Here is a 16,009-nt window from a genome sequence, read left to right as displayed (position 1 = left end):
GAGACTAGGCCTTTAGGCTCCAGCACTCTTGATTTTTCTCTGTGGCTCTATAGCAAGTCCAAACAAGTTCATACTCCTTTTAGAAACTTCTGCCACTTCAGGGATCAATATAACCAGTGACAGAGGGTAGCCTTTTCAAAACAAGACAGCATTTATTAGTCAACTGAAATACAGCATTTGAGAGTCCATAAGTCGACATGGAAAACTTAAGACGGAGACTATATTGGCAGAAAACAACTGCCCCACTATTCCATGGCCGCCTAGAATCTATTTTAGGCCATGTCTATACTACAGAGTATACAGCGGCACAACTCAATCAATGCAGCGCTGCGCCACTGTAAGATAGTTTGTATAGCTGCTCTGCCGATGGGAGAGAGTTCTGTCAGCATAATAAAACCACCTCCATGAGTAGCAGTAGCTATGTCGGTGGGAGAAGTTCTCCTGCTGACATAGCGCTGTTCACCCTGGTGCTTCTGTTGGTGTAACTTCTGTCGCTCAGGGAGGTGTGGGTTTTTTTTTTTTTTTTTTTCTCCACACCCCTGAGCAACAGAAGTTACATCGACAAAAGTGGTAGTGTAGACAAGCCCTAAGTGTGTCTCTCTGGTCCTGTGTCTCTTACCCTGGGCAGCAGCAAATCTTAAACATTCCATTTGCACCTTATAGATGCAGCCTGTCTTTTCTCCCAGACAGTTGAAAATTAATTTTCAGTCATTTGGTCTCCCATTGTCTCTCAAGGGTACTCTGTCCATCTACGTTGATTTCCAATCGGACAGGTGCAGATGACATCCACTTATGTCTTACTTCTCTGTGCCGGGGAGAAGTTAACCTCTTTGCAACTAGTGGGTAGCAATACAAAGTAAAACTGAGTAACATATATTGTTCATAAAAATAAACCAAGAATTCCAACAGTCTCCATAGCATTCCCTGCTATTGACACATGGGCAGCTACTGGTGCCGACAGCCCAAGTCTTTATGATAAGAACATAATTATAACTTATTCTATTGGGTTAGTGGTCTTTTTTTTTAACAAAGAACTTTATTTGAAAAATATATAAATGTGTTCATACAAAACATGCTTACAAACATAAATTCCAATACAGTTGTATCATGACATAAGAATTAAAAATGTGAACTTCTTTAAGTACAGTACAGCACAGCAAGTAGAGTGAAAATTTAGTCTTAGTATATTTTGTGGAGGAACAGATGAGTAAGTGTGGAAGATAAGGCATGAGAGGGGAATATTAAGCTCTTTTACACCATTTGTTGTCTAGACTTGAGTATTTTAAACAAAGTAACTGTAAAACCGGCAGTAGAGTCTTGCAAAGTACATTTGCCCTTCAGTTTTTTTCTGAAGTTCAGTGGGGATATAGTGAGAATTTTGAGTATTTTTTTTCAGTGAGAAGGGAGAAGCATTTTTATCTGGGGGTGGAGAATTTGATACTAAAATAGAGTCAAATTAAATGTTTGTCTTTTTAACCTTTGACTTTTATTTATTACTTGTACTGTGGTAGCACCTAGGCGCCCCATGTTGTGTATCAGAGTTCCATTATGCTAAGCATCGTACAAATACCTAGCAAAAAGATGATCCCTGCTCTAAAGTATGCAATTTCTTCAATTTCCAATTTTTTGTAATAACTACGTTCTAATGTTGATTTAAATTAATAGCTGTTTATTTACAGCTGTAACTATTTTAACAAAGTATTTTTTTAAATCTGGAAATATTAGCATTGGCTTTTAATATTGCATATTTAAAAATGATGTATGTATTCCTTTTTCATTATAGGAAATAATTTGTCTCTGAATATATATATATATTTTTTTTTTTTTTAGAGGATGATATTAGCTTTTGAGGAACTTCATGTGCAAGCAGAGAAATTCAGACTGGAAATGTGTTTTAAATGTGAGAATTCAGCCTAATGTTTACAATACTCATACCGTACACTGTATGTGTCTCAATCTTTTTGATCCGTGGTGATACTGTAACATGCACTTTCTGTCAGGAGTGATGGGATTTACTAGAACCAATGAATTATAGGCACACTGTTAAGCATGTTTATAGGACATGCTTATGTGGTAATAAGGGAAGCAGATGCCCTTATTGCAGTGTAACTTGGTCCACAATACGGCAACAATTCCTGAGGAAGGTCATCTAGTTTCTAAAAAGGGACATAGAAGAGATCCTCACCCACTCTTTGTACTCATTTGGCCTAATCTTACTTTCATTAAATCAATGGCAAAACTCCCATTGGAACTTGTATACTTGTTGTTTTCAAGCTTTTAGAGCATTACATTTATTCACCTGAGAGATAAAAGATATTCCCTCACTTACCTTATTGGACCAACTTCTGTTGGTGAGAGAGACAAGCTTTCAAGCTACAAGAGTCCTTGTCAGCTCCAGGAAGTGAACTCAAAGAGTTAAAGCTAAATACAAGCTGTGACAGATTGTTTAGCGTAAGTACTTAACACACACATCAAGGGACCATTCAAGATGACGTGGCCTGATATACCTCCTCAGTCATTGCAGGGTTAAGTGGGTTTCAGATTGTTGTGATAAGCCATAAATCCAGTGTCTGTGTTCAGTTCATGATTTTTAGTATCTAGCAAAGTTATGAATTTAAGATCTCAGGCTTGTCTTTTGAAGTTATGCAGGTTTCCTTTGAGGATGTGGACTGATAGGTCAGATGGAGTGATTGCTTTGTGAAAAGTGTTCACTGTCAAGTGATAGGGTGTTTTTTGTCTTTTATTATTTTTCTGTGTGAGTTCATTCGAGAGAATAGCAATTGTCTCGCCCACATAGTTATTGAGGCATTTAATGCATTTCCCAGACCTGAAGAAGAGCTCTGTGTAGCTTGAAAAAGCTGCTCATTCTCACCAACAGAAGTTGTTCCGATTTAAAAAATATATATATATATATATTCTCACGCATTTTGTCTCTCTTATATGCTGGGACCAACAGGGCCAAAACAACACTGCATACATTAATTTGTCTGTCAGCTTTGTTCTTGTTTTACTTATATTTTAGGGTTTTGTATTGGCCACCTATCACCACAAGTACCATTCAGACACTGTTTTTTCTTCTTATGGAGCCCAGCCCACATGGCACTGCTTGTTTTCTGTAGTTGCCTTCTTGATTTATAATAAAGCTTCACAGTTTTATATGACCAAAAAATCTGACTCATTATTTGCTTATTTACACTATTAAGTGCCCAGTCTTGCATCATTTGTAAACACAGGATTATCACTGACTTCCCATTTTACATAATATGGGAATAAATATATGAAGAGATGTTGGAAAAATTCTTTTCTCTGAGTAGTTTGTAGCTTCAAACATAACCTCAGCAGTAAATCTATAATGATAAAGCTATACAAAAATACATATATTTTAAAATGACAATTATATTTGATTTCCTGCAGTGTATTTAGTTTAAGAACTAAATATTTACATTATTTTATTTCCGAAGTAAAAGCAGCAGCAGAAAAAGTAGAACAGCTTGAAAAAGAATACAAAATGGAAATAAATTTCAAGGAAAAGCAGGTTTGTTTTGTTGTTATAAAGTCAAATTTGTGCATTTTTATTTGATTGAAATATCATTTGCAATATACGGAGCAAAAATATCAGATTTTGACTGACTTTTGTGTTGTGGGGAGAGAGGTGGACATGATATTCCTTGACTTTAGCAAAGCTTTTTGATATGGTCTCCACAGTATTCTTGCCAGCAAGTAAAAGAAGTATGGGTTGGATGAATGGACTGAAGGTGGCTAGATAGCTGGCTAGATAGTCAGGCTCAACGGGTAGTGATCAATGGCTCAATGTCTAGTTGTCAGCCAATATCAAGCGGAATGCCCCACGGGTTGGTCCTGGGGCCGGTTTTGTTTAACATCTTCATTAATGATCTGAAGGATGGGGTGGTTTGCACCCTCAGCAAGTTTGCGGATGACAATAAGCTCGGTGGGAGTGGTAGATACGATGGAGTGCAGGGATAGGATACAGAGTGAGCTAGACAAATTGTAGGATTGGGCCAAAAGAGCTCATAAGGTTAAAGTGCAGAGTCTGAACTTAGGATGGAAGGATCCCATGCACTGTTACAGTGTGGGACCGACGGGCTAGGCAGCAGTTGTGCAAAAAAGTACCTGGGGATTACAGTGGACAAAAGCTAGATGTGAGTCAACAGTGTGCCCTTATTGCCAGGAAGGCTAATGGCATATTGGGCTGCATTAGTAGGAGCATTGCCAGCAGATGGAGGGAAGTGATTATTCTCCTCTATTTGGCATTGGTGAGGCCACATTTAGAGTATTGTGTCCAGTTTTGGGCCCCCACTACAGAAAGGATGTGGACCAATTGGGGAGAGTCCAGAGGAAGGTAACAAAAATGATTAGAAGGCTTGGGGCAGAGGACTTATGAGGAGAGGCTGAGGGAACTGGGCTTATTTAGTCTGCGGAAGAGAAGAATGAGGGGGGATTTGATAGCAGCCTTCAAGATTTGATAGCAGGTTTCAAAGAGGATGGAGCTAGGCTATTCTCATTGGTGGCAGATGACAGAACAAGGAACAATGGTATTAAGTTGCAGTGTGGGGAGGTCTAGGTTGGATATTAGGAAAAACTTTCACTACGATGGTGATGATGCACTAGAATGGGTTTTCTTGGGAGGTGGTGCAACCTCTCTCCTTAGAGGTTTTGTGGCCTGGCTTGGCAGAGCCCTGCCTGAAATGATTTAGTTGGGGTTGGTCCTGCTTTGAGCAGGGGGTTGGACTAGATGACCTCCTGAGGCCCCTTCTAACTCTAATCTGCTATGATTCTATGTTGTTGGCTAACTTAATTGAAGAAGTGCAGAAAAAACAAGAGAGTTCATTAAAAGGTGGTTTGTTTGTCAAAGATTTTGTACTTTTGAAGGATGAAAATTATTGTAAGTGATATTTGAATTGTGTGCTTCTTGCTTTGTGCTGTTTGAATTAAAATGCTAATGGGAGTTATATTCCATTATTTTTTCCATCCACAAAGCACCACAAAAGAAATACTGAGTTCTGACTACATGCTCCCAGTACCATTCACAAGCTTGCTTGTGCAGATGCAGAAAACTAGTAGGGAATCTAACAGTCCTCATATTTAAGCAAGGTTCATTCCACACTTGCTGGTGAAGGGGGTAGGGGGAGGAGAAGGAGAATGAAAAGATGCTGAATCTGGGAGGAAGGATCAGGAAACAAATCAGACCAGGGATTGATTAAAAGAATACTAAGACTAGGAAAGGGAGTAGTGTGTTGGTTTTGGTGCTGAGAGAGCCAAGGAAGGAAGGCAGTGGACAGGTTGTGGAAAGTTGGTGTGGTGGTATTACGAATGTAGTCAATAGTATGGGAAGAAAGTTTTTGTTTTTTAATCTGAGAAGGGTCAGGAGTTTGATCTGTTGGTTTGGGGGGAGAGGGGAATGTATCTGAGGAGATGGCAAGCCGTCTGACTTGCAGGCACTGATGCAAGTGTAGGAAAAGATAGCAGGAGGCTACTTGGGAGTCTGACTGGATACTCCATTTTCCCTAACTATAGGTTCCTACACTTCTGTTGGAACTTACTCTATAGTTTTGACTGCAGTCTGCTGCCTCCAGACTGCAGCACCTTTGGTGGACATTTGGCTAATGCCTCTCTCTATTCTTTCTTGAGCAGTATTCATTTTTCTACAACCATACAATGAAATGCTAATCCTGAGCATAATGTACAAATGTTGTGATAATATGAAGTTAGTAGTCTTTTTTTTTTTTTCTAGACCTTGTTATTTATATATTGTAACTGTCACTTCATTAGGTGTCAGTTCTGACTGTGCAAAGTGGTGAAAAAGATAATAAAATGAGAGACATCACAATTCAGTTGCAGGAATCAAGGGATAAAATTATTGTTTTAGAAGAAACAACAAGTAAGAATTTTAATAGTTATATTCCCAATAGCATTATTTGTAAATAGCGCAAGAGACAGAAAAGTTAGAGATTGATCATGGTTGTGGTATTCTGTTGCTGAGCACTGGTGGAGTCTGGGGTCTTGCAGATCACTTTCCTGTTTTGAAGCAGAAATTAGGTGATCTGGAATTAGGTATTTTGTTAATGTGATTTTGTTTATTTACAAAAATACACAAGTGCTGTTTTCTTGAGTGGATTTGGTAACGAACAGCCAATAAGCAACAACCTTTTGTAGAAACCCAGGTAAGTCACCCCTGCCCCAATCTTAAGCAGTTGTCTTGCCCGCCTTTCCCTCCCCAGGATGGTCTCAAATCTCTAACAAATCCAGCTGCTTTTAAACACACCCTGTGTCCTTTTTTCCCCTCAGCCTGCATTTTATACCTATGAAACCCTTAGTCCAAGGCTGCTCAGTGAGACCATGTGGCCTGGAAAAGTGAGCCTTGGCGTTGTTCAGTTGCCTTTCCGTACAAAGGAGCCTCAAAGCTTTAACTGCCAGACCAATACTTTAATCCACACAATCTCTTTAACCAGGGTGTCGGTGCTTAATAGATCAGTGACACCATAATAGACAAACCATTAGCACCTTATGCCGTAACAGTATGTTTAAACGTTCACCTCTAGGGCCTAGTTTACAATTATTATTTTGTAGTGCCTAAGAGCCCCAGTCATGGACCAGAACCCCATTGTGCTAGGTGCTGTATAAACAGAAAAAAAGATAGTCCCTCCCCCCAAAAGTTCATAATCTAAGTATAAAACAAGAGGCAAAAGATGGATAAAGATTGATGGGCGAGAACAAGAAAACTGAGACACATGATTGGTCAGGCTGATAGGTTGTTTTGTCTCAGTACATGAGCAATTTTTGTACTAGTATAATGTACGCACAGTTTTTTATACCAATATAACTTTTGGGTGTGTAACCTTTTTTTTTTTTTTTTACTGCTTGTGTGGACACAGTTATATCACTATAGTTTATTACCTACCAGAAAAAGATTATACCTTTATACTAGTGTACCTGTGTCCACACTATGGGAGTTTTTCCATTTTAACTGTACTGAGATAGCTAAAAGAGTATAATTTTTGTGTAGACCGGTACTAGGTCACTGGTTATGAAAGTTGTTAGCGTCCGGCAGTTGTTCAGTAGCCCATGAAATAAATTGTGGCTTTACTCTTCTTTCTACTGGACACGTTTCCACATCTTTTTAAAAAATACCATTACAGATGGCATTAGAGTTGGCATCCTTGTCTGAGGCAGGCAAAAGGCAGAGGATTGAATGGAATTGGAAATTGGACTGCTTTTAGAAAGGTCCTCCCATTTCCTGGTTGAGACATATCAATGAGAGATTTTAAGTGAAGTTTGCAAGGGGAAAAGAAAGGACTTCAGTCTTCTGAACTGTTAATTAGCCATTTTAAGTAGTACTTAATTAAAAAATAAAGGTACATTTTGACAATACAATACATTACAATAGATTATTTCTGTTCCCTGTGTTTTTTAAAATTGTGGGGTGAGTCCTAATTCATTGGGTAGATGAGAAATAATTAATTGTTTTTGGAGGGATATAAATTTTGTAGTTTTATTTTTATACCATATTGTGCCTAAGATGGGTGCATTTAATTAAATTTTATAGATAAAATATATATTTACTACTCCCTGTATTTTATATTTATGTAATGAAAAGTAATATGAATGCAGTGCTGTCTCATTCCGCTCTTCTAAGTAGTTGAGATAAATACATAATTTGCACAATATATGCCAGTTAAATAATCTTTTGTGTAGAGTGCAGTCACATTTATTGTTTGGTACGTGACATAAGATATAGGCTAATGTTTCTAAACGTTATCTGTAACCATTGTCATTTAGAATTGCAAAAAGATATGTTAAAAGAATCACAGAGCAAACAGGAACATTTGATGGGAGAACTGGAAGGAGCTAAGATTTTGTTGCAAAAAACAGAGGTATGACTTGCTCTAACTTTTTTTTTTTTTTACAAATCAAAATGCAGTATAAATAAGGTAAATGAGTAATATGCTCAAGCAATTATAAATACTTTTCATCTGAAGCCTTAATTGTAATTGCTTGCTACAACACATTTACAACAAATTTTAATTTTTACACTTCATTCCATTTAGACTGCTCAGAAGAGTTTAGAAACCAAATTACAGACTGCAGTGAAAACCTTAATAGAAGTCACTGGAGAAAAAGAAGCACAAATGGAAGAATTTAAAGAAACTAGGGCTTCGCATGCAACAGTGGTTGAAGAATTTGAAATTGCTGTTTCTAATTTGAAAGAATTGCTGAAAAGAGAACAAAATAGGTTAAAAAGCTTTTAATTTTATAGTGAAAGGATGATCTTGCAATTTTAAGGCACTATAACGTGTTCAGTTCCCAGCTCTTCCGCAGGCTTCCTGTGTGATGTTGAGTAAACTGCTTAATATCCATGCCTCACTTCATAGGTAGAAAGCTATTCCCTTTAATTTCTCACAGCCTTTGTCTGTCTTGTCTGAACTGTTTGCTTTTTAGGATGGGTACTTTCTCTTATTCTGTATGTTGTGTTTAGCACAATATGGCCCTAATCTAAGTTGGGATTTGTAGGGAGTTCTGTAATAGAAGTATTCAATAATAATGTAATGATATGGACATTCAGTGATATATAGTAGTATTACTATTTAGTTTGCTTACTGTTCTTTCATTTCATTTGTCACCTTTTAAAACATTTTTTTGTCGCAAGAAGTACTTGATCAAAATTTATATCAGTAAAACTAGAATTAGATCTCTAAAGTGGGTATTTTATTCAATTTTTGTAATGAATTTTTTCAGGAGACAGTCTTTGACTGCTTTGCACTACAATGTAATGTCACTAGTAGAAGTTATGAGAATTCAGGGGACATGAGGCTAAAACTTGCTTTCAGGTAAACTGGTGTAAATCTGGAGTAACTGCATTGACTTTTCTGTGGTTACTGCAGATTATAGTTGTCTAACTAAGGGCAAAATCTGGCCCTGGTGACTTTATTTTCCTTTCCAACAAAAGACAAAACCCCAAACACCTTCCTTCTCTCCTCCCCCCCTTCTTCCCCTCCCTCCCCCCCAAAAAAAGTAACATTAAGTTCCCAAAATTCAGATTGTTTAAATCTTTTTATCAATTTATTTTTAACTCATTTACTTATGCCTGCTATTCAAGCAACATGTTGGTAGAATGTTTGGTACTTAAATTTCTCTCCACTTACTTGCCTATCTGCTTGTTGTCTGAATTTTCAATAGAAATGACTTACTGTCTTTAGACTTTTTTCTAGTTTATTGTTGAATGCTACATGGAAACATATTGTTTTTTAATTATGCTTTTAAATAGATTGAAGAAACTTGAAGAAGAGTTAGAAGTACTTGCCTCAGAGCTCCAAAATAATTCTATTGAACTGGGTAAGATTTGCTGGATAAGTTGTTTGGCAAGAGCTTGTTACAGGTAAAAATATCAGTATTGGTTCTCTGAAGCTTGGTATTATCTGTATAATACTAATTTCATTGTCTTGTCATTTGTTTGATCAGTGTGGCAAGATCCTCTGGTAGGCAATCATCAACATTACCCTGTCTTTTAGACTGCTCTAAATTATACTGAGGACTGTTTCCAGGATTGAGGAAGTGAAAAGATGGTCACATAATCTACCTTTTCTCCCTTTCCCCAGATCCTGTGCCAAGCACAGTTTGAGTGGATCCAGAATGCTGACCATAAGATTTTTATTACTTTGATATTATTAATATATTTATAATTAAAAACAAGAGTCCTGTAGCACCTTAGAGACTAACAAATTTCTGCGGGCATAAGCTTTCGTTGGCTGCAGCCCACTTCATCAGATGCCTGCTGTGCAGCCCACAAGAGTTTGTGCTCGTAGAAATTTGTTAGTCTCTAAGGTGCTACAGGACTGTCGTTGTTTTTGCTGTATACAGACTAACATGGCTACCCCTCTGGAATATTTATAATTGTTCAACATATGCTTTATGCAAAAATTTCATCCGAAAGGTTTTTTGTGAACTATTTGTCATTATTTGTGGTGTGATTGGTATCTCAAACTGTATTGAAGGATTTATTCCAGATTGAATACCTGCAACTTTTATTAATCAGGAGGAGGGAAAACAGTCAGATTTCAGGATAGCCATGTGAACATTTTGTGGTCCAAATCTTTGTCCAACCAGACATTTGCATAGGTATTCTGAAACTAGCTTTCTCTGTACATTGTTAACTTACAGATGTGTTTGTGGAAAACGTAAGTAGAGTTGTGAATACCATTGAAGCGAATGATTAATTTTTATTGAAATGTATGTTTACTAATATTTATTTTAGTATTTGTCCAGCTCTGCTTTCGTTTGTCATGTTATCAAGATAACATTTAGAGCAGAATATAGGCTTGAGTGAAGACTTCTGGAGTTGGGCCAATGTCTTTTTTTAACGTCATAGAAAAAGATATTCAACTGTAAAATATAAATTAATTTTCATACTTGACTTGAAACTAAAAATAAAAGGGCAATACGTTTGGCCCTGATTCAGCACGATATTTAAGTTCATGTTGTAATTTTGAGCACATGCAGTGCCAATGAACTCAATAAAGCTACTCATTTGTACAAAATTAAGTACTTTGCTGAACTGGGGCTTAAAAAGTTTTTGGAGGCCAAACTATGTTTGATAATATACTAATATATAAAATTGTATCCATTTTGTATTATAATTTTACATTGTATTTACTGTAGAAGAGATGGCCAAACTAAAAAGTGAAAAAGAAACACAACTTGAAGATCTGACAGAAGCCTTGGTAAATATAAATAATCTAAAGACATGCTTTTCATTTGGGGTCCACCCCTTGTAGAGGCTTCCTAGAGATCCAGATAACCCTCTCCAATCTAATCAAAAGCTGTAACTAAACTTAACTTTCTAACCGATCCCTAAGACTATTTAACTCACCTCTTTGAAATCCCTGAATTCTCCTTCTGGTTCCGTCTTGCCGTGGCCTTCAACAACTACACCACAACCTACATCTTGGACATTGTGTTCTGTGTATAGCTATGATATGAGCCTTGATGCCCTAATCATTTTCTTTTGCTGCTTCCACCTTTTTATGTGCCGTCTCCTACGGATGGAATGACCTAGTCTTGGTATGCCAAGCATTCACCTTCTGTTCATTCAGATACCTTTCTAAAAATTAACTTCTTCCATGATGTCTGCAAACTCCTATCCCTGTTGAACTCCTCTGACATGACATTTGAGGCTGAAAGTGTGAAATAAGTTCCAATAATAATTTTTTAAAAAGTTAATGCCTTCTTCTGGGATCCCCAATGTGGTCTGTCGTTTCTGTAACTTTTAGTTTCTAAAACTAGAATGTAAGTTCTTTTAGAGCAAGTACTGTGTCTATTTTGTTATAGAATTTTGAGAATGTTGTATTTAACAAAGAGCATGTCTACACTTTGAGCTGGAATGTCTAAATTCCAACTCATGGAGATCTACTTGTGCTATTTCTGGTCAAGTTAATGTGCTACAAAAAGTGTAGCTGCACTGATATGAGCAGCAGGATGGGCTAGCCGCTTCAAGTACTTACCTGTCCAAGATGCTAGGTACGTATCTGGGGCAACTAGCTGCTTGCACTACCACGGCTACACTCTATTTTTAGCATGCTAGCTGGATCAGAGCTAACTTGTGTTTGTCTCCTCAAGCTGAAATTTACACCTTTCAGATTGAAGTATAGACATAGTATTTCATCAAAGTGCTCACATAGGGTATAGTATACACTTTTCACATTTACACAGACATGGTGTGGAGTAGCAGGAAATGTGTGAGCCTTTTGTGGGTGTGAACAGCCACTTTAGAATTTCCCATTGGAAATACTTTAATGGAATTACACTTTCTCCCTAGGGAGGTACCATTTTTTTCTATATGTCAGGCATAACAAGGAATTGCTGTTCTGTTCTACCAACCTCTTCCCCAGTGAACATCAGAGAAGGGAATGACACACATTGGAAATCTCACTTCAGGGAAGTACTTTCAGGAATTAATGCTGACCCTCTAACAGTGCACCTGCCCTGCAGCATCGCCTGCTAGCCTGGGGTAGCTGTCTAGTACTCTGCCTCAGTTTTGCTCTTCTTCAGAGCCTCTTTAATAAACTCCACATACACAAGTCAGGGCTGGAGATGTGGCTTTGTCCACTGATCAAGTCTCAAACAAATTTAACAGCTTCTGGGGTAGCAAAAGTTGGGTTTTTTGTTTTTGTTTTTTCTTTTCCTGTCCTTCATGGGCTTGTCTTCACCTTACCTTCCCTGCTGCTTTCTGTGCTACTTTTTGAGTCTCTTTGGTACAGAGCACTGGCCCCTAGGCTGGTTCCCTTGGAGTACCTGGCCTCCTGCCTTGCCAGCCAGCCAGACCTTAGCTCTTTTGTAAGTCCCATGTGTCCATTAAATATCCGCTGATCCCCTTATTATCACCCCCTCAGTCTGGGAAGCAGCTAAGGCATTGGTGGAACTGGCCCATCCCCTCTTATAAAGGGCCAGTGACTCCGTGACACACAGTCAGCATGAATTTCTTATACGGGTGCTTATCACTGTATTATTTGAGTGCTCTTCACTTTTATGAGATTGGCATAGTATGGTTCATAGTCCCCTTCGTGTTCCATCATCTGTGGGATTTGCCCAAGCATGGGCTGGGAGGCACTTCCAACATCTGACGTTGAGTGGGACAGGATGAGGAAAAGGAAGTAGTCTGTATTCTTTGTTGTGTAAAAATGACTGAAAATAGCCCATATGTTTAATACATCTCAGTTTACTGTAAGATGTGTTTTAAAACATTTTCCTTTACTGTTTAGGAAAGGTCCGTCAAAGTTCAAAAAGATTTGAAGCAGCAGCTAGTGTGTGAAAAATCTGAAAAAACTATATTAATAAAAGAGAGGGACTCTGACCACTCAGCGTTTAAGGTTAGATTTTAATTGGATGTAAATTTTCTTGTTTATGGTACTTTAAAATTCATTTTATTTATATTACCTCTTGAGCTAGCTATTCCAGAAGTTAGATTGTTTTTGTGGATTTTTTTCTCCAAGAGAAGATGTTTTTGTTTGAGAATTACCTGTACATAGGTTCCCACTTAGGTGATGCACACTCAGCCCACAGAGGTTGGCAAACTGTAGAAAACAGAGTTTACTGGAGCAGTGCAAATGCCCCTTTATAGATAAAATCTTCATGGGTCTGAAGCTATAAAAAGGACTCTGCCCCAGTTGCCACAATTCCCTCAATGGAGTTGCACTCCCCATCATTTGATCATGTGGGGAGGGTTCTTCCTTCTTAGAACAGACAGAGGAACCAGCTAGAGCAGTGTTTCTCAACACCTTTAGGGTTCTGCAAGTAAGTGACATTGCGCCGCCGAGAGCAGCTGCTCTCCGCACCGCCGAGAGCAGCTGTTCTCCGCGCCGCCGAGAGAGGGACGATGTCCCAGATTTTTCAGCAGAGGGTATCGAGTATGAGTGTAATTTCCCCACGGAGCCTAAAGGGTTCCGCGGGGAAATTTAATTGAGAAACGCTGAGCTAGAGTGACCAGATATCCCAATGTTAGGGGCTTTGTCTTATACACAACTATACCCTGCCCCCCACAAAAAAGGTGTCCTGATTTTCCACACATGCTAGCTGGTCACCCTATAGCCAACCACAGCCCTGTGAATCCTGGGTTCTGCCAGCACAGACCCAGTTACAGATCTGGTTAAGCTCCCCCTGCTGGGGATTTACCAGACTGCAGTGAGGGGATCCAAATGGTGAATCCCATGTGCCTTTAGTTTGCTGGGGCTGCGTGGTGTTTAGCATTGTCCCTGACTTTGGCTTCTAGGCTTACCCTCCAGGTGCAGACCTTGTATCTGACGATTTTTGGCAATGGGGATGCCATGGTCCAAATGCCTAGCTCCTGAAACTAGTGCCATCTCCTGCAAGCCTCCGCAGCAGGTCTTGCTTGTTCCCTAGAATCCTACTGAACGTGTTAGCCTTCTGGTTTACAGATCATCCTTTCAAGGGTATGTGGTAGTGGAAAGTCAGCAGACAGACTTTGCACAGGACTCTGAAACACTGTTACTCTACTTAGCAGCAGAGAGAGACAGATTTAGATTAAATAATAAACATACTTATTTGGTTTTTTCCCTGCCTCATTTTGTTATCACTTTGCCCAAACCCAACAAACTTTTCAGAGTCCTTTGGGGTGTCTAGGATCTTTCTGTCACTATGGAGCCTTTCTAGGTCAGCTAACTTTCTCTGATCTTGACTGGTACTGCAGTTAGATTGGACCATTCCTGTCTCCCCATTGTGAAGGCATGTCACTCTCATCACTGCTGCCAGAGTTTCCTGTTTCTGTCTCAGTGAGCCTGTCATATTTATATGTCCCACCACAATACCTGATTCCTGTGCTCTGCTACTGGGGATTTTCCACTTCTTCTCTCTAGAGAGCAGATGGAGGGACTGACTTCTCCCAGCCTGTGGCAACCTATTGTCCCAAGGTGTTTCCACCTTAATAGACAACAATTTAAGGTTTAATAATTGACCATTGTTCCTGGTTTGGTAGAGACATACTTCAGTCCCTGTCAGAAAATGATGGATTCCACATTCCATAATACAACAGTTTACTAACAACTTCATAACATCAGCATAGAATTCATTGTACATAGACAGATTCCCCAGATAATCATGCTCCTTAACACAGTCCTTCTTCGCTCTGTAATTGTAGTCTGGCTTGGCTGCAATGTATATGTATTTATTACACAATGATGTTACTTATGGTCCTACATTTTATTTCTGTAATTGGAAATTATAAAAAAACAAAATAAAACGATGTGCTCACGTGTTCCCGGGGCAGAATTTAGCCAATTAAATTTATTCTTTGCAAGTCCGAGCCCTAATTTTGTAAATTTTGAGTTCAATGTTCTTAAATAGGAACAAATTCAAGGACTTTTATCTGAAAAGAAACATCTTGAGAATACTATTGAGAAATTACAAAAGAGAGAAAAAGAGATGAAGGATATTCTTCAAATCAGAGAGGTCTGTAGCAAGGGTGATTTTTTTTTCCCCACCCCCACCTCCTCTACCCCCACTTCCAAATATTTTATTGATATAATGCATTTGAATGTCATCATTAGTGACTTGTGGAAAGCATTGTACATGCAATTGAATTACTAGACAGGAGGTCTAAAACAAATATAAGGAAGTACCTTTTCACCCAGTGCACAGTCAATCTGTGGAACTCAATGCCAGGGGATATTCTGAAGGCCAGTAGTATAACTGGGTTAAGAAAAGAATTAGCCATTCATGGACCTATCCTCCATGAACTTACTTAACAGCTGAGATGGTCAGAGATGCAGTGCCATGTTCCAGATGTTGCTAAACCTCTAACTGCTAGAAGCAAGGAATGGACAACGGGACTGATCATTCAATAATTGCCCCCACTTTGTTCATTCCTTCTGAAGCATCTGGCACTGGCTGCTGTTGGAAGACAGGCTACTGGGCTAGATAGACCTTTAGTCTGACCCATTATCCCCATTTTTTCTGTCCCCATGATAAGCCTTCACGAGAGGGAGGAGTTGATCATAGTCTTGGTTGGCATTGATAGCGAGGACTCTCACTGCAACTGGAAGAGCAGAAGGGAGAGCCAATAGGGTAGGCTAGGGGGACACTCCAGTTTCCCTCCATACCCAAGGAATTCCCATCCGCACTTCATGAGGCTATCGACCTGGCCCTGGTACCAACAATGGATGACTTTTGGTTGTTCCAGGAACTCTAGTCTGGCATTGCAGATACTTGGGCTGTCAAAACAAATGTAATCCATGAGAACAGCCATAAACTATTTGACATCTTGAGTTAACATGCTGTCCACAATAATTGCCTTACCTATTAACCAGAGCTGGTGCTCTGCAAAGAGCCTTTGGAACACCTCAGCCAAGATCACTCTTATTGGTGGTTATAAGAGAAAATAAGGGCTTCCAAAGAAACTTTTCAGTTGGAAGGCATACTCTGGCCTTCTTGTAGTTCCTCATGGCAAATTACCAAGTGTGTTCATGAAATACATGTTCTTGGT

The 16,009-nt window shown here is 38.9% G+C and overlaps 1 protein-coding gene across 2 annotated transcripts in view; it reads left to right on the top strand.

Moving 5' to 3' along the window:
* LOC137160258 (thyrotropin subunit beta-like) overlaps positions 1-16,009 on the top strand; it is a 78,777-nt gene that overhangs the window by 5,313 nt on the left and 57,455 nt on the right. For both annotated transcript variants that reach the window (XM_067558722.1, XM_067558720.1), the window contains exons 3-7: positions 7,798-7,892; positions 8,067-8,251; positions 9,284-9,351; positions 10,675-10,736; positions 12,774-12,881. In XM_067558722.1, coding sequence (XP_067414823.1) covers positions 7,812-7,892; positions 8,067-8,251; positions 9,284-9,351; positions 10,675-10,736; positions 12,774-12,881 — 504 coding nt within the window. In that variant the 5' untranslated portion in view covers positions 7,798-7,811. The remainder of the gene's footprint in view (positions 1-7,797; positions 7,893-8,066; positions 8,252-9,283; positions 9,352-10,674; positions 10,737-12,773; positions 12,882-16,009) is intronic.

Source organism: Emydura macquarii, unplaced genomic scaffold, assembly GCF_026122565.2.
Source record: "Emydura macquarii macquarii isolate MOO-44397 ecotype Brisbane River unplaced genomic scaffold, CSIRO-AGI_Emac_v2 contig_2184, whole genome shotgun sequence".
Taxonomy (NCBI): domain Eukaryota; kingdom Metazoa; phylum Chordata; order Testudines; family Chelidae; genus Emydura; species Emydura macquarii.
Note: the sequence above shows the minus strand (reverse complement) of the source record. Positions and strands in the feature narration are given on the sequence as shown.